Source organism: Spinacia oleracea, chromosome 5 (genome assembly GCF_020520425.1).
Source record: "Spinacia oleracea cultivar Varoflay chromosome 5, BTI_SOV_V1, whole genome shotgun sequence".
NCBI classification, from domain to species: domain Eukaryota; kingdom Viridiplantae; phylum Streptophyta; class Magnoliopsida; order Caryophyllales; family Amaranthaceae; genus Spinacia; species Spinacia oleracea.
In genome coordinates this window covers 25,386,477-25,406,452 of record NC_079491.1, presented here as the reverse complement: position 1 = coordinate 25,406,452, position 19,976 = coordinate 25,386,477, and the positions used below count along the sequence as shown (strand labels likewise).

The following is a 19,976-nucleotide window of genomic DNA, read 5'->3' as shown; positions in this document are numbered from 1 at the left end:
TCAAAAATATTGGTGGCTCCATTCTAAATGCATTGACACATCGAATAGGATAAGCAATCAACACTTCTTTTACCCACATTTCTCCTATCAGAATTGAAGTCATACATGATTCCTTGTAAATGTATTTATAACAATATGTAGAAATCAAATACATTGTATATGCGATTGCAATCAAAATTTTACCCTATCTTTCATCATCATCATCCATATTTATTTTGAACCTGCCAATTATAATTAAACTATCAAAGTATTTCATAAATAAAATGGAGAAACAAAAAATAAAAGTATTTCATAAATAACAATCAATTTGTACTCATATCCATTCTAACAAATAAAATACTAATTCCAATAACTACTTTTTAGCCATGCAAGTACTCTAACCACTTAGCTCTACTTTCATCGCCCTTCATACTAAAAAATCCTCCATTTTAGTTGTATCTTTAATGACAGTAGTAGCATAAAAGCAAAACTCACTATGTTTCTCCAAGCAATGATTATCTACCATACAACTAATGATCTGCATTGATCGCTGCAGAAATCGTGGACATGGATGAAGGCATGTTAGCATTAGGTATACTACCTTGACTCAATTTCTTAATACACTATGTCATATCACTAATTTCTTTAGACAATATTGCAGATCCACCTGATTTTCTTCTTGAACGCTTCATTTGGACACTATTTTGCTTTGTTGGAAGTTACTTTTGTATCTTCTTAGAAGCGCGCATGTCATTTATGGCCTCACGAGTCACATGTATTTGTGAACTACCTCCCAAAGTAGAATTACTTGCTTGTTCCACAAAACTCTCATAAAATATCTCTTCATTCAGCAAAGCAACAGTAAATTGGTTACATGAAAAATAGGTTTTACCTCCATAATTTCTTGTATTATCTTCCTCCATATTTTTAATATCTATAGTAAGGTCTTCAATGTGGTCCATTAATGGTATATAAATATTTTCTCCCGTGGCATGAGAATCTCCAAACAAGTTTTTCCATTTCTCTTCAAGTTTCATGTTGACACCCTTAATCGGAACTTTGTATACTCTAGATTCTCCTACAATATTATTAAAAAAAAAATTAAAACATAAAAATTCAAGATAGGATTTATGCAAACTACAGATTGAAGGTGGGATTTATGCAAACAACAAATTGAAATAGTTATCCATTGCGATAGCTTGTAGGTTGAAACTATTGTAACTTGAAAATCTGATGTGACAAATCAAACTACAAAATCTAGTACTCTTTATATTTTTGTATGGGTTACAAGTTGAAAGATACATGTACTAAGGAAGTTTAGTTGAATAATTTTTGTGTAAGAGCATCTCCAATGTGTGCTAATTTGTGCAGTTTCTAGCTGATTTGTGCTCCAGTGGCTAACAAGTATCTTGTTATTTAGATTGGTTCCACTTGTCAGTTAATTATTTGGCAACTTTTGGGAGCTAGTTGTCAAGCAAATTATCTTGCTTAAACTAATTTTCTTGGCCAAACTAATTTATTATTTTCACTTCAATGGTCTAGCTATTAGCTTGAAACTTTAATGAATTTCAAGCTAGTCCCTAGCTACAACCATGGGAGATGCTCTAACACCGCTTTATCAAAAAGACCGCTTTAATTGCTTAACTAATTGGTTTAACTGTTTAACTAATTGGTTTCATTGCTTAAATAATTGGTTTCATTGCTTAAATAATTGGTTTCGTTGCTTAACTAATTGGTCCAGTGCTAAACTAATTAGTTCCCACGCTTAACTATATTTAGTTATAATGCTTAACTAATTGTTTCATTGCTTAACGTTATATGACACCAAGACACTCTTTTGTGTAAGACGGTCTTATATAAAAGTTTGAAATTGAAGTACGTGGTATGGTTGATAATAAAGAAATAGAAAAATAGCAAATGGGGTAGAAAAGCTACCAAAAATAGACATGGAAAGTGGGGTAGGAAAATAGGAATGAAGTACGTATAATAATTAAGAAGTGGGATATGTAAACTTACAACTCCTAATAAAATAGGCCTAAAAGTGAAACTCTTAAAAATGTACGGAGGAAGTACTCTCGAAGATGCTCTCGGGAAGTATTGAATTTCATTTCATTCTTTTTTCTTAAAAAAACAGCATATGATTTTGTGTTCATCAATGGTTGAATTTTGAACTTTCCCGTATTACTTAATCCGAATACAAATTCCAAAGAGCATTGCCCTTTTGTGCTATTTGCACACTCCATTTCATCAGAGTCGCAGAGAATAAGGTAATCCCCCAAAAAGAGAGACAAGAAACAGAATTGACGGAAAAGATAGACGCTGACAAGAGTTGAATACTTGGGAATTGACAAATTAAAGAAATTCTATGTACAAGATCTTAAATGTTGGGGAGTTGAAGCATCTCTCTCTAAGACTAGTTTTCACTCGTTAATCAGCAAATACAAGCATAAATATGCATAAACACCACTCCCTCAGCTACTGGAACCGTTCGGGTCAATCACCCCAGTTCCACTGTCCCCCCTATGAATGCTTGCTTGTAAAATGCTACAAATTTGTAACAACGGAAACCCATTACAAAACCCCTCCCTCTTCAGGAATTGTAAAAACTAAAAACACATTTAATAACAAACCTTCAACAAAGACACAAAGGCATTTATATATTTACACCGTCGTTACCTATATAGCAAGCTTATTAGCCAAAGCCTCCCTGGAAATAATGGACTCTTTTCCATCTCGCTCGAAATTTACACAGGGGGGCTAATGAATTTGCAACTGAAAAATCCAACTCCATACGCCAACCTCCACAACTCCCTTTATACTCGGTATAAGATGATAGTAACACAACTGAAGCACCGACCATCTTCTTCCTGAAAATAACACACAAACCCATTTGCAACTTCAACTTAAATCTCAATCATATCACCCATGTTTAATCTTAACAAAGCCATAGCCTTCGGCTTCGGCTACTGCACATGGTTTATCGTGCAGGATTATTGTCATCAGCATATAAGGTGACAAAAGGATCTGCAGCACCCGCAGCAAGCAGTACTTGATAAGGATGGAATGTCAGAGAGCTAACTGGTCCAATCTTTTGAGCCATGAATGTTGGATGGTAGCGAATGGTGCCTAGTTGTTCGCCTTCTAAACTGAAGACTTTAATAAGCTGCTTTGCAGAACCACTGGCTATGATTGGAGCATGCCGGTGAACAGCTAAGGCTGTAAGTGATCCCCTGTGAGCATCAATTGTGAGGTACGCATCGCTGTGATTTCTAATATCTAGGAACTGAATGTCACCAGCCTGAGATGCACTAACAATCTGGATAAAGAAAGAGTGAAAAGAACACATGGTTAGGCAGAACTGTGCAATTTGAATATAAGTTTAAATGCTGCTATATAAGCAATCATTTGGCAAGTACTCACCTTAGGCACATCTAGCCCTGGTTGAAAGCCGATTCCCACAACTCTTTCGACTCTTTGAATATGTGGGCGTGTAGCACAAACAAGCCTAAAGAGAGGATAAGAATATTTAGAAAACAGTCGAGGAAGGCTACCAGGATTATTAGCCATGAGAAGAGGTCACATAGATGACAATTCCAATCCCACATAACAATTCTACCTGAGGTCATAAACAACTAAAAAATATCAAGAATGAGAAAACCACATGAGGATTCCAGCTTTTCTCAATTTCCCATGCTTGAGAAATATATCTAGCTTCCTTTCACTACTATGTTTCATCTAATCAAGTTCTCAATTTGACATTGTCAATCATTCTTGTGTTTGTATGGAAATGCTTCAAAATAGATGAAATAATCAATAAAAAGATAAAATTCCACCAGTAGTTTCCCTTAGATCTAGCCAATACCTTAGACTTGAGCGTACTCATTTTCTTATTATATAACCCCTGCCATGTCATTCAGACAGCTCTTTTAGTTCTTAACGTGTATTGCGAAATGCAATTTCCAAAAGGTAAGTAATGGCATGACATAGTAACTAAACATAATTCAGTGATAATTTGTATACAAGTAAAATTTCAAGGCAATCTACAAGTAGTATGATTAAAGTGTTCAAGAAGTAGCAACATTATTGACTTGTCAGATGCATTAATCAAGTCAATTAAAATCCATGAAAAGCACAAGTATGGACAGGGCAAGTTAACATTTCATATAACTTAGACAACTTAAAGTACAATTTATAAGCGACAACAGACAAAAATAGACCCCTAATCAGCTCACATTTCAGGTGTTCTGATGTCAAAGAGTCTGACAGAGCCATCAACAAACCCAGCAGCAAATTGGCCTCCATGAACTTGAGAAGCAGCCTACAAACCCGATTAAACAGTGTTAGCCAGACATAAAAATAACTGAACAGAAAGCTATGTAGAAGCAGCTAATCATAAAGTCAGTGAGAGTAACATATGAATTGATAGCAGTCCAGCATACAGAGTTTTGAAGAAACAATCTATGCAGAGTTTTCTGCTTGAATATTTCAAGAAAAAATGAAGACTGAGACTAAAACATCAATATTCATGCAACAGGTAACAAACGCTTTTGCAACAGTAGCAAATAAAGGAGATACCAGTGCTGATATGCTGCTATCAGGGGATGAAGGAATAGAATGCACAAGCTGTTCTTTGTCAAGATCCCAAACCTTGATTGAAGGTACATCCCCAGCCACAAACTAATGAAAGTTGGATAAACATAATTAGAATAGTTTTCAATTTATTAAAATCCAGATGGCTATAAAAATAAGTGCTTACGAGGTATCCAGATTGTTGTTGCCAATCTACAACAGCATTCACATTTCGAGTAGTAGGTCCATGAACAGGCAAAGAGGAGAAGGCAGTCACAAGCTTCTGTTTCCCTTTTTGCATGTAGTCTTTCCATATCCGTACATTTCCATCACCTTCATCAGAATGAAATGAGTTAAATTCAGCCTTGGTTCTAATAATTGAGGTGTCAGTCTATTAATTAATGTGTAAGCATTTCATAGTGTGGAGAGGAAAAGAAACACTAGATGAGGAAGCTTTACCAGAAGCAACAAGAAGCAAGCTATCATCAAGTTCATTCAAAAGGCAGAGCTTAGAAATTCCTTTATCAGGATATTCATGATTGTCAAAACTATTCAAAAGGGCTGGTTCCTCATAGTTCCAAACCCTGAGAGAAAAACAAAAGGACAGTTTATAAGCAAACAAAAAGTAAACAGTGAAAATAATACTTCCTCCGTTTTACAATAGACGTCGCTTCGACTTTTTACACTATTAAATTTGACCACATTTATTTGCTAACATATAAAGACAAAAGCCAATATTTTAATTGTTAGGTTAATCTCAAAATATATTTTCAAATTATCAAAAAAAATTATTGTTTTTAAATACTCCCTGATATTACAATTAAAGATATAGATGGTCCAGTTAGTATATAAGTAGTGTAAAAAGTCAAAGCGATACTCTGTTGAGACCAGACTATCAGAGGAAGCAGCTGATAAGAACGTAAGATAGTAAGAAATAGGGTACAAATAAAAAATGTAGATATGTCTAATATCTGGTATCAAACTAAAATAACAAGTTGCATCAAAAAAAAAAAACTCAAATAACAATAGGGGAAAAATTAACCAAACTGATTTTTCTGGAAAACATGATTCTATTTCAATGTTAAACGTTTTTTTCGTTGTTTACAAATGCAAACCCATCCGGAATTTTTACCATTTTTCCAAAATCCCACTGGCATAACATTTGCAAGCCACCAAGTCAACTGCAATAACAAAGGCCTAAGAGATACGAAGTGATATACAAGCCAATAGCAGAAAAGCAAAATGCCAAAGGGCAAGCATAAAAATAGTGGCATCTGTTAAAACCCTTCTGCAGTCTGCAGTTGGTGTTATCTGGGAGAGAAACAAGCCTCTCGAAAGCTTGTATAATTTGTCTATTATCTTCCAGAAAGAAAATATATCAAAATTCCAACAGCTAGAAGGGCATTTGATGATTTGCAGGTAAGAAGCATACCATAACAAACTCACTCACAGAAACCTCTACACTATCCAATGTTATTACGAAATCAAAAGCTATTTACAACCTATTCTGCTCAGAATCCCCTGGCTTTACATCAGACATTTTGACAATTCACATTCTAAATAACCTCCAAGATGCTTATGTTGCATATTTTCAAGATAAACACAGATATATTTTCTATTTCTTCAAGATTCCACAAGACATATAAATCAATGCTCATTTTCATACCTAATCCTTTCCTTCTCATCTGCCGCGATCATAACAGGAGAGAAAGGTTGTAGCAAGGTAGTTTTTGTACCAGTCTCAAATCTGGTATCCCAGCTTGCAATCTGATTATTTAGCTTGCTAACAGCTGCAAACCCATTTAAAAAACAACAATAAAAAGAGAACACCACAGGATCAGCATGTCAAGAAATACAAGTAGATGGAATTCAGATAGAGAGAAAGACTAACATAAAACAAAATCAACTTACAATAATGCTGGCATTTCACTATGAGGTCCAAGGCGGATCTTTCCTTTGATTCCCTCTTTACAATTAATTCATCACTATCATCTGATGCTGTGAGAAGAGGTTTTGAGAAGTGCCCACAGCTCCAATTATATATGGTTGATCGCGGAAGAAGACTGCGCTCGGTATTAGCAGTAGATCCGCCATAACCTAGCAGTGGATCTGCTAATCCTGAATCTGGGGAGCTGAGTAAGTGTGGTCGAAACTCCAATGAAGAAACTCTTCTTATTCCTGTCAAGTAACTCGCTCTAGGAGGGCTAACAGGTGGAGTTCTAAATGTCAAAGGAAGATGACCTGTCAAACCACCCAAACATCTTCTCCAGTTAAAATAAAAATATCCAAGGAAACAAGTGAATTGTAGCTTTAGAGTATACAGCCTATGATACAACCAATAACCACTACAAATTACAGTTGTAACTTGTAAGTAGACGAAACAGGTTGTTGTTACTTAGCACATCATATGAGACATACCTGAACTCATATCAAACCATGATGCTGACCGCGCTAGTCCAGCAAGCCTCACACCAGCAGAGGTGGTAGGTTCACCTGACCGAGCACTGCTAGTTGAGGGCCTTATGGGTCTTGCAACAACCTGTTCAATTCCAATAATAGAAAGAACTCTCCGTCCAAGTCTTGCAATGCGAGGCGATGGGTCCTTTGCTAATGTACACATGGAAAATATACATTCCAAATAAAGACTATTGTCAAGAGGTCTAGGCCTAGCATGATTTATTATTCCATTGCCGGCAGCATCTGATGCACCAGAATCAGAATGTTGAGACGAATCATCTGAAAGGGGAGATCCATGCATTATTCCCGCAGTAGCCAGTGGACTGCTTGTGGAGACTCTCCCATCTCGAACAATAGGACTGCTGTCACCCCCAATTCTCAACAGAGGACCAATTTGAGAAGTAATGATACTTCCTGGAGGAACATAATGGCTTGGAGTACTATAACCGCTGCCTGTACCACTAATATGCAGGGTACTGAGCCCAGAGCTTGGCTGGGATCTCCAATAAGTGGCAGCTACGGATTTGAGATGCCTGTTATGGCCAAAAGCAAATCGAGCTAAAGCTGTTCAAATAGCAGAAAAAAAATGGTTAAAGAAATCTACAAGTTAAAAAAGTCATACAAATATGAGGGCGCACATGTGGCAAGGTAAACAAAGCCTTCATCAAACTAAAAACTCCGGATCCTATCAAAACATGTTATCAATCTTAAGTGTAAAATTCTAAAATTTTGTCTTCCTACGCCACATATTTAGCTAATGAATTTTTACCTCACGTAACAAAGGATTCAATAAATTCAGAAGGCATAAAATATAGCTATCCAAAAAAATATAGAAAACAGATTAAATGTTAACTTCAAAACAAAAATCATTAGTTCATTTTAGAAGTATCTTTTGTGCAATGCATAACAAAAGACCCAAACTCCATGGAACATGCCATTAGTCCACAAAATGACCAAATATGAGAAAGTGAGAACCTCTTACCTACTGCAACCTCAGCCCTGACAAGAGGACTTCCATCTGAAACAACACTTAAAAGGCTTTTAATTATACTAATTTCAGCTCTTATCCTTTCATCATCATCAACCTCTTCATCCCCTATATCTCCTGAAGAGTCAAATCCAATACCAAGCAAAGTTCCCAGTGCAAAGACAGCAGAGGCTCTAACCTGAAAAAATGAAAATCATTTCATCTGGATAGATGGAAAAAAAAACATCGAAAAAACACATTAATTGATACTTCGTATGAAGTAAGAAACTGTAAATAGACAAACCTCAGGTTGGGGCTCAGACAGTAGAGATGCTGATATCACAGCAGCACCTGCCTGTAAACCTACTATCTGAGCCTCTGTAAAGTCCTCCCACATCTTTCCTAGACAGAGACAAAGCCACTGAAGAAATAAGGGTTCAGACTGAGCATCATTTGGAGTTGAAGCTTGAAGGTGCTTAAGGCAAACATCAAGTAAACCAGCTTCGATACAAGCTTCTTGTCCTCGTTTATGCCCATCTACAATGACCGCTAAAACAAATGCAGCCATCGCTCGCTGCTCAGGATACGCTTCAGAGCTGTCAAGAAATCTAATAAAATATGTATGACCTCCATCCTTCACTAGATCAACCTGACATGACTGACAATCCCACAAAAGACATTTTAGAAAAAATCTAATGCAGGAGGGCCTTCAAATGTATGAAGAGGAGAGAAATTAAAGGGAGGGAGGACTGAAAGAAACGTTCGGACACTTTCTAATTACCTTATCAAGAGCAAGAATCTTTGTCCAAATGAAAACAAGAATTTGCCGCAGTTCAGGTGTTGTAGTTTGCAACAGCTTAAGAACATATGGGAATATACCAACGGACAACGCCTACAAGTAGGACAAAATCATTGTTTATGTCAAGCATGCTGTGAACAAAGAGGTGCAACAGGTACCAATAAAAACAATAAAGTAAAATAATATATAGAGGCAAAAAGTGTTCAGTCTTGAATACCAGGTCAACAGCCCAGGGTCCCATATCAAGGAATCTCCCAAGAAGCACCAGAGCCCGAAAACGGTGACATTGACTAAGTAAGACCTATATTACACAATGAGAATAGTCAGAACCAAATGCAAACAAAAACATACATTCAGAAAATGAAACAGGGTTGCAGCATGGAACAATAACCAAACTACAATAAGGTTCGGAACAAAAGAAACGTAATTAACTTTGACAAAACAAGAACATAAACAAACAGTAGTATCCACTCTACACCCCTAGCAGTCCAGCACATCCCAGAGACTTCAAATTTTTTTCCATAATTTGAGCAAAAGATCTACATATTAAACTCCATGGTCTTGAAGTCAAAGGGGATTTTTAACTCTGAATGTTGTACAATTGTATCCCTTATTTTTATATTAAACTTCATAGTATTAAGTCAAAGCCGAGCTCAGCTTAATCAAAAGGTGTTAACCTCCGGGTAGTCCGGTAGACAAGAAAGGGAGAGAGAGAGAGAGAGAGAGAGAGAGAGAGAGGATAGCATGTTTCTACACCTGAAGAACAATAGGCAACTGCTCGGGTGGCTTCTTTTGCTCAGATCCATGGTCAAGCCATACTTCAAATGCTGTCAACTGCTCCGTGAAGAAAGGACTAGGCTAAAAGAGGAAAAACAAATTTTAACACATGATAACCATAAATGATCCCCATAGTCCTCCAGTAAATCAGGATCAACGATCCTAAAAACTGTTCATCCCAACTTTAAGTTAGAAATTCATGATAAATGGCACAATACACATAAAAATAACACACCTGGAACTCCGCAGTTGGATCATGAACTAGTGATGGAAGTTGAGAAAGACAGATTTCAGCAGCCATGTCCCACGCATCCCTACAGTCAATTTAGCAGGAAAACATTAACAAACTTAAAGTAGGGAAATAGAATAGCTCAAGCATGGTTGACTACTCACCAAGTACCATTTCAACTTCACATAGTTTTATGAGGTTTGAGTTGAATTTGTTAGTGAGGGAAGTGGTAAATTCTTAATTGTAACAAGTCGATAGTAGGCGAATTATTTTCTTGTAAGAAAATATGGTGCGAGTATGTGGAGACCTTGGAAGAGAGAAAGATCAATACAATGGGAGTTGGGGAACCATGAGAGGAGAGAAATATAATTAAGTAGTGCAGTAAATTCCATATATAAAAGTGTAACACTTAAAAAAAAAGGTCAATTTAGGAAAGTGCAACACCTAACTAAAAAACAGAGTAAGAAAGAAAAGACAAGATCGGTATTTAGCATCCACCGAAAGACTCAGCATCACAGTGCATAAAAGACAAGGGAAAATAAAGAGAGTACAGCGAAACCCCAAACATAATTTTTCCTTCTGTTTACTCCTTTGCAATTGTCTCTCTTCAAGTTTAAAGTTTTTAGTATTCCCAGAGAAGTGATTGAAACATTTAAGTAACTTCCTTCTACCTTTCAGTTATACCTCATCCAACATTTCTATATATCCTCTTCCTCTGCATATTTATCAGCCTAGATATAAAACTAATCATAAAAAAAAAACCTCGTCAATCTCTCTCTACCTAACTACACGAAATTGTCATGATTAGAAGTTTGCCCTGATTTCCATGAATACCTCTATACCTGCTGCATACATCAGCCATACACAGGTGGACAAGTGGCACTCTGAGCCTCCTGCCAAGCCATGTACCCACAGAAAAAAAACGCGGATGCGGTCGCGTTCGCGGTAACGGGCACGTAGTCGCTGAAACCGCTTGTAACGGGTGAATAGAACGGATCGCGGCTGACGCGGTGTGAATTTTTTGAAAAAAATCACATTAGCATGTCTAAGCCTTGTTATTATATTTTAAGTCTAAAAAGTATTATATCAACATAATATAACCAAATCTATCATAATATGAGTGAGTATTATATTTTGTTAACAAATAAGCACTCAAAATATCATGTTTCATAAACTGCATAACTAATTAAAAAAATATTTTAGTCAATTTGTGTAAAAGAACAGTGTAACAGTGAAAAAAATGTCTAACGCGGCGAGTCACCAAGTAACGGACGACGCGGGGAGAAAGACGTGACTTTTGTCGCACCGTTGCGTAACGGAAAATCCAAAACGGGTTACAGAACAGCCGTTACGTAAAAGAACGGCCGTGTTTTAATTCCATGCGATGTACCTCACTAATGCTAAATTTAAACAGAAATCGATATCCTCTCGTTTATTCCCTGCATCATCTGTATAAACTTTTTCAAACAAAGTCAGGGAGATCAGTATTCTATTTCACTATAGCACTTTTCCGGTTTTCCCTCTCTTTTCTTATAACATGAACATTTTTTGGGTAAGAGTCCTGAACTCCTTGGAGATCTTAGGCCTAAACTCAAGGCTTACCATCTCAACTCACACTCCTTACCCCCTTGCTTGGACGAGGATTTGATGCAGGGCAAGCCCCTCGGAGATGGGAATGCCACCCCTTGGCTACTCCCACCACCTCCAATGGCACGAACATCAAATACTTCCAGATGATAAATACAGTAAATTGCATATCCTAAACGAGTATGTGCCGAACTGCTGGTTGCAATTCCCACAGAGATGACTGCTTAGCAAAGTGGAGTAGTATGGTTGATAATTTTTTATAAAGAGATGTTAATTATTTTATAATGGTAGAGATAAGATAGCCCTGCAGAAAAAGAAATGGTACCAAAATTAGTGAAAAAATCCTACAATAAAATGATAAAAATGCCACCCTTATACCATGCCTTTATGAAGAGATGGTGCCATTTGGAAAAACAGCTAAAGTTGCATGGAGTTGCAACTAAAATCGGTCAAGGAAAACGTAAGCTAATTAACGTCAAAATCAACTATCTCACATTGCTTTGCTTAATGTTTTGTTAAGAAGGTAACCCGTGCAGTCTTGCTACCAAAATATAAAGTCAATGCATAACTTACTGAAAAAAGAGAGTGACGCACACACAAGATAAACCGATGCTGAAAAGTTCACTCGAGTTTAAATACACACCACATATGATGCTGATGAGTTGGCGGCAACATTGGATACGAAATCGGAGAGCAGTTAGCTGAACGCATTATTCTCTCCGCCAGTAAAAAGTTGCGGAACAGACTGGCAACTAACAGATCTTGTCTGAATAACCTCTGAAAAAGATCTGACAAATGAAAAACATATCAACAATTAAGCCCCAAGTTCAAGGAGAACTTTAACCCTAAAAATAACAAACACAGACACACATAAAAAATTAAAAAAAAATACAGTTTTACCATGTGGGAGAACATTCCAAGCAATTGTGTCTGTCACTGCTGTAAAAATCCAATTAAGTTCACCTAGAAGTGTTTTACGATCATTTGGACGACCGGGAATTTTGTCTATAAGTGAATGATCAAGAGATTCACGAAGCAATGAGCGTTTGCAGAACCTGATAAACAAACTCAAATACAAAACAAATGAGTAACAACAGATACTTGACATGACAAACAAGTATAGAAGAATGCTATTATGATTGAACCATGAAACACTAATGGGACATCTTTAGAATCCCAATAATTGCTGCCAATAGGATGCAAGGAGATATAAAAAGCAGAGGGAAACAAACAGCTTTGTAGCAATTGCAAAAAAAAAGTACTTGTTTGGAAGTACCGAGTTAATGAAGTGGAGACATATGTGCTCAACCGCTGAATCAGAACTCAGTTAAAACATTAGCTGCCTCACAAAAGAAACTATAGTATTACCATCTCAAGGCCATCTGAATAGGTGTTGTGAGGCAAGAAGTGAAAATATCAGCAGGAAACTCAGCGCTCTGAGGAAGGGTCTCATGTGCTTCACATGCTGCAAGCAAAATGCAATCCTTCGCAGCACCAGAGGAAGTAGAAGCATCAATAAGCTGTCAAAAATCAAAACTAACCATATCATCCACCAACCTTTTATCTTTAGGGTCATAAGTTAAAGGGGGATTTTAATCATTAGCAAAAAGGTATGTACCTCTATGAAAGCATTGACTATATTTCCAGCAGCAGAACAATCAAACACATAGATTGAAGGTGATTTTAGCCAGGAATCCAACTCAGTGACTGGCAAGGGGATATACTGTGTATAATTCTGCATAAGTGCAAATATGAGAAAACAGTAAACTCCAGGAGGAAAATCTTAAAGGTAAGTAAGCCACTCAAGAGATAATTTACCCTATTGAAGAGCCAGATTTCACCATTCGTCGTTGGTTTTGGCACTCCATGTCCATTGTAGTGAAACAAAACTCTCTCTGCTTTCGCAAATTTACGACAAGTATTACATAGTCTCTTCACTTCATCTACAGTCGGATCAAGTTGGTACTTATACCGAGCCTGAGAAGATCCCAAAAAAATAATATGGAGCAGAATCATATCAAAAACCAGCCAGACAAGGGGGATATCACCATGATGATTATAACAGAAGTTTGTGTTACAAAACGGTTAGAAAGTAGTCACCTTGGGTTGCCATCTTTCATATTGCAAACTAAGGGCCTTTCCAATAGCTTCCAGTGCCTTTGTAGGTGCCATGGCCAACGGGTCTGCCACCATGGAGCACAGGCTACAATAAGTAAAAATACAATACTAACAACACGAGAAGGTAATGTTCGAAATATCACTATGGGGAGACCGGATAAAATCTTCAAGGCACGAGATAACACGTTTTCCTAATAGTATTTTATCGACCCACAAAGGAACAATCGGGTTCACGACAACACTATTGAGATACAATGCAGAATCAATTGATCTTGGGTGTTCTCACAAAATCAATCCAACAAGAATTTGTGTTTATCACTCAAATGTCTCACAATTAAGAAAAGATTAGCAAGATGTTTCTCAAATGTATGCAAGTATGATAGATATGTTAATCATTAAATAAATGTGTCATAAGTACTCTATATATAGAGTTCTTAATGAAGAGTCACCGTTGGAAATAATATCCATCGGTTACATCCAAAGCAATTGTCAAAAAAACCGCTCAAAAAAGATCGTTTGAGACTTCGCCCGATCGGGCCCGCGTGCAACATGAAATTCGCCCGATCGGGTGAGCTAATGCAACGCCCAAAACCGTTGCATTAGCCCAAACAACCATTGCATTAGCTCAAAAAACCGTTGCATTAGGTCTAAATGCAACGACTCTGAACCGTTATATCCGCTTGGAATAAACTCTCAGTATATACATCATACTACCTCCACAACTCCTAGTATAATACACACTTCACATTTAACACATAAACCCATTTACTCTATAAATGTTCCAACAGGTAACAAAGCAGTGGCAAGAGAAAGGATATAGAAGCCTCCAAACGATACAGTTCAATATCATACAAAATAAGAAGAGATCAGAAAGAATATGAAAGAATCAACTCAAGGAATGAAGTCATCAAGAAAAACAACTTAACCACCAAAAATGCCCCCATCAGACATCCTAAAATACAAAAAAAGGGGAAAAGAACACTGACGACAATGAAGGGAACAGTGACAAAATATGGTGAACTACAGCCCAAAATAAAAGAGACTATAGTACTCATTGATGTTGTCCAAGCATTGTTATATACTTCCTCCAACTTATTAACTTGCAACATTCCATTTTCACGCTTTCTAGTGCATTACTTTAATCACTAATATTTCTAATTATCAATAAGTAAAAAATTATAAAAAGCTTATATTTTGAAAGTATATATTGAAACAAATCTAACAATACCCACATTTTGTCAAAAAATAAAAACATGTCATGGGACTATATTTTTCCTTGACTATAAATCATTAAAGATAGTCAAGGTTGAGTATGTGAGTAGTGCAAAAGCCAAAACGTTGGAAATTAAAATAAAAATCAGAGGAAATATATCACAAGTTTTTCATCACTGTTTCATCATCTAAGTGCCCAGTGTTACATAATTCCCTAATCTCCCTGCGAATTGCGATCTGAAAAGAGCGAATTATGGTCGGTTTTCGCCTATATTTGTCCCATTTTGGGCGAACTGCGAATTGAAAAGGTGAATTATATAGCGAATTATGTTACACTGGCTGTGCCACAATAGACACTGACTTCCACAGCATCATTGTTCTCCACAACTAGGGATGTCCAAAAGGCAGAATTTCAAATCAAGAAAAAGCATACGTCACAATCCCATTCAGTTTCCATGGGTACTTATTTCCCCCTTCATAAACAACAAAATATCAGTAAAGTGGCTTTTCCAAAGTTTCATGACTTTCACCAACGGCGGGATAAATGGGATTTTGGTGGTTTTTGAGCAACTTAACAGCATTCAAAACTTCCAAAGAATCCTTTCGTTAATTTATTATCTACATCAATTGTTTCAATAGAATACCTTCTACTATTAACATTTAGGAATGACCAACAATTAAATAATACTCATAAACTATGCTGTTTCCAACATGATTGTTTCAACTTAGCCCTGTTCTCTTGACCTTAAAACATAATATTCGGTAAAAAATCATTTTTTATCAATACTCCCTTTGTCCCAATTTAATCTCTACAATTGAACCTTTCACTATTTATATACTAACCCTGATCATACTTCTTTTTACAACTATATAAACATGGGATAGAATGTAAATATTGTTAGATTAGCCTCTATGTACATTTCGCAATATCAATTTCATATATTTTCACTAATACATACTACCTCAGTTCCGAAAAGTTCTTTACACTCACTAGTTGCACGGACTCCAATACAATAATTAACCTTAATATATCAAATACCGTAAGCCACAAAATTGTAAAAAGTTGATATTTTGGAAATACATATCGAGACAAATCTAACAAGATCTCACGTGATAATGTTTCAACATATATAATAGTGAGAATTTACGGTCATAGTTTTCATACTTTGGAGTTTGGACACATATTCCAAAGTGTAAATAACTTTCAAGAACAATAGTAGTATTTAAAGATATTAATGGTCAAAGTTGTACGTTCGCAAAGTTTAAACTCAAACTGTAGCAATTAAATTGGTATGGAGTATAAATAAGTTTCAATAAGTAAAAGTAGATTTCATGGGTAAAAGTATATTTTCTTTAGTAAAAATTTGTAACTTCAAAGAACAAATATAACACTGAATCTGTAAAAAGTATGTTTTATTCAATAAATTTGATTTTAACAAATACTATGGACGTAGTATAAATTAGTGCCGACAGTAAAAATAAATTTTAGTTACTAAAGTTTTAGTCCACAAAGATAATGTGAAGAGAACAGGGCCTAAGTTAAAAATAACTCCACATATCAATTATAACCTACATACTAATTTAGTGATGAAGAAGAATTTCCTTTATCATAACCAAGAAAATATTGACCATACACATGCTAAACGAGCTTGCTCCAAAACATTTTCAGCTCAGAACTTGGACGAGTTCACCAGCTTTTTCATGTTATTATGAGAAGCTCTCTGGTAACAACACTTGCTTGACCCTATGGGGATCTTTCACATTATCATACGGATTACGGAATATGAAACAAGAAGTTCATTTTCCAGCAAAGAAGCATTGAGTGCAGTTCTGTAGGCTTAAAAAAATGAAAGTAAATGAAACAACCCGTCTCCAACTGTACAGTTTCGTCATTATCCACAATGGGAACTCGTTGACTTGAACTGCCAGTCTATCACAGTTAAATGAACACGAAAAAAAGTTGGACATACCTATCCAGCACTCCAACCTCGCACAAGGAGATATCTTAATAACATCAGGTGGATCACAACTGATATTTAAACATAAAACAAGAGCTACCATTCCCGTCTTCATCTGCAAAAATATATTTGGTGTTAGGGATGATGGCTCTAGTGAGGAACTCTGAGAAAAATATTGCAGTTTAACATAAGTGTTAATCATTAAAGACGGCCTAATTTCATTGCTAGGAGAAAATCAGGGTCACCAGCAAAGAATAAAATGATAGTATCAGATGCCCAAATTATATACTTCAAATAAATCATTAAGGAAACATTTTCCAAGACAACTTCGGTGACTTATACTTCAGAAGACAAATGAAAGCAGTAATATTTAAGTTAACATTCAACAGCTGTGCCTTAACTACATAAATTTCAAAGTAGTTAACTAACAGAACGTATATTTTATGTGCATAAACTATATTTCATTGTTTCAGGAACGACATAAGACCTAAGCAACTTGAACCGACACGTATAATGAGAACAAGAGAAACTCCTCGTTCCATGAAACCAAAGTCAGAAGTTAAGGGCAGGTATCCTCCTCCTGCCTCTTCTTTTATTTCTTCAATAAGCAAATGACATGAAATAATGCAAAAACTAAACAGGGCTAGCTTTCTCCTTAGCTTTACAACCTAAATAATTACTTCTTTCCTGCAGATATCATCTCCCAAGCACCAGCAGAACACCTCTTCTCCAATCTCCACTCAATCTCTCAAGTCTTGTCATAAGTTAAAAGTGAACACAACTCTTTCCACCCCATGGAACCAACTATTGTAGGAAACTACTAGACAGGGAAGAGAATCAGCTACTAGTCACATTATCTTGCAAACAAAGAACAGTTATAGAGTGAGATCCAAAGCTGATTCGAACTGAAGACAACAGGAGCACAGAGTTCTCCTAATACTTGATACTTGGAATGTTTCAAGGCTTTTTCTAGGCTAACTTATCAACATCTTAAGTTGTCTTACCACGCCTACTATACAACAAGCTATAGATACCAAGGCAATTAATGTGTCTTAATGATTTGACAAACTATCAGTCTAGATAAGACAAACAGTCTATCTAGTAATCGGTCACCTAAGCTACATCAAAACTTAATACCATTTTTGTGCACAATTTCGTACAGCATTCAAAGAATTATCCCATGTTACGAGTCTAATCTAGTGCATTGTGCTGCATTGCTTCCCCGCCAAATCAATGGAAAGTAATCTTAGCTCGAGTAGTTTCACCATTCACAACTAAGAGCACATCGTGAATCACACGATAAATCAGCATAATTTTGGCCCAAACTGAAAGTAAACCCAAATACTAGCGCTTCAAAATAAAAATAACACTGGCGAAAGCACAAATTGTGCATACTTTCATACAAAAATCCACTTCCGCAAAGTCCAACAACCACCATAAGTTCGTCACAAAGCAAATCAATGAACAAAATAGGAAACTTACTCGGTCCCTAGGCCGCCATTTCGAAACCAACCCACTTTCAGCAGGCCCAGTAGGAACAGAATCCTCGAACGCCTCATGCCGAAGCTCACAGAACACAATAGTTTGCGGCAAATACATCATACTAGTGGCAGTAGAGGTATTCCCTGCAGCAGTAGACAACACAGTGATAGCATTTTCATAGACATTACCACCGCCACTCGTACTGGCATCATCCGGAACCTCCCGAGCACGATACAACTCGACATCATCCCGGTTCAAATACTCATCCAAGTTATTAGATACCACAACTGTAGAATCTGCAAACCTTGTGGCCATCAAATCACCCAATGCCATCCAAATCAAACACCCAGAAACCCACCCTCCCCCCTTTTCTACCTACCCAATAATAAATTCAAAACCATTTACACCAAATGTAATAGAAGGGATAAAATTAAACCAAAATCAGCTCCTATTTTGTGCTAATATGCCCTAAATTAGTATAATCAAAAGGGGAATCAATCTATCTACCTATCTATCTATTTCATGTATCGATTCTCTCCTGTAGAGTGGAGCTCAATCGACGAACCCAGTACACCAGCGACGCATAGAGATTAATTGAAGGTAGGAGATAGAATCCAGCTCGGAAAAACCTAGGGAAATTAGGGGGAAAGTGGGGATTTCAGTTCGTCGGAAAACCCTAGAAATCGGAGTGAAAAAGTGGGACGAGAAAGAGTGATAGAGAGTGGCGGCCGAGGTGAAAGGGGTGAGATGATGGGGAAGAAGGGAGGCGTCCCAAAGTTGGGGATTTTGCGAAATACTGCAAACGAAAGAGAGAGAGGGACAGGGAGGAGAGAGAAAGTTTGCAGGGAGCTGGTGAAGTGAAAAAAGGTTCAAAGGGGTTATTTTCTTTCTTTTTTATTTCATTTTTGGTAAAAAATAAAATAAAATATAAAAAAAACTTCTGAGAAAAATGGAAAATATGTCAAAAGTTCATATATAATTATATATCTTCACATTTTTTTTAAAACAACAAAAATGTTTGAAAAAGTAAATGTGATATTAACCTGATAATATTCAATTTTTTTTTTTTAATAAAACACAAATAATACGTAAAACTCTGGGAAAAAAACAGTTATATGTACTGCGTATGAAATAGTTGTAATAGCGAGTACGTGATTAAATATCATCTAAAAAACTAACGGCATGTTCAGTATCGTTTTTTGTTTCCTGTTTTTTGTTTTTTACAAATTAAAAACCAAAATATGAAACCACAAAAAAATAATTTTCGTATTTTTGTTGCCAATTTTCAAAATCTACATGATACTATAGATATGATTATTTTTTAGTTCATAATTCAATCCAAATCGTATGACTTACAAAACTAAAACACCAAAACCTGAAAACTAGCAGTGATACCGAACGGGCCCTTGTATTTGAAGTTTTTGCGAGTTTATAATTTTCGCTGATGCATTTTTTAAACGGCTTTTCATGAGATGCCCTTCAGTTTTCATAATTCACCAAATACCCCTCGTGTTTCAATTCACCAAATACCCCTAATTCTCACACACATAAACACACACACACACACACACAAACCAACATGCCCTTAATGACGTCATCAATCCCTAATCAACCCAATTAACTCTTAAAATGCTATTAAAAGAATGCATTGCATTAGATTTTTTTATTTTTTTATTTGAGGGGAAAGCGGAGCTAATGCATTAATTTAGGGATAAAATGTCTGAGAGTACATAGGGCGAGATTTCGGTAGGACAGAAATTCTCCTACACTTGTTGAACACCAAACGGCATTAGCCTAGCTAAGTGATGAGCAACAAAATTGTCATCCCTTCTTACATGAGAC

At 36.3% G+C, this 19,976-nt stretch overlaps 1 protein-coding gene and 1 pseudogene across 1 annotated transcript; both read right to left on the bottom strand.

Annotated features, from left to right (window-relative positions):
* Positions 1-359: 359 nt before the first annotated feature.
* LOC110790230 (uncharacterized) lies at positions 360-1,033 on the bottom strand (annotated as a pseudogene).
* Positions 1,034-2,304: 1,271 nt separating this feature from the next.
* Positions 2,305-19,002, bottom strand: LOC110790221 (regulatory-associated protein of TOR 1). Its single transcript, XM_021995009.2, has 23 exons — positions 18,135-19,002; positions 16,665-16,767; positions 13,465-13,547; positions 13,183-13,341; positions 12,983-13,099; positions 12,733-12,884; positions 12,265-12,419; positions 12,008-12,152; positions 9,784-9,862; positions 9,528-9,629; positions 8,989-9,072; positions 8,754-8,864; positions 8,277-8,630; positions 7,988-8,171; positions 6,967-7,569; positions 6,460-6,789; positions 6,215-6,338; positions 5,008-5,132; positions 4,736-4,881; positions 4,555-4,656; positions 4,212-4,297; positions 3,400-3,484; positions 2,305-3,295 (listed from the first exon to the last, which is right to left on the bottom strand). Exons 1-23 carry the CDS (start codon positions 18,465-18,467, stop codon positions 2,957-2,959), a joined length of 4,101 nt encoding a protein of 1,366 aa, XP_021850701.1. The 5' UTR covers positions 18,468-19,002; the 3' UTR covers positions 2,305-2,956.
* Between the last annotated feature and the right edge of the window lie 974 nt (positions 19,003-19,976).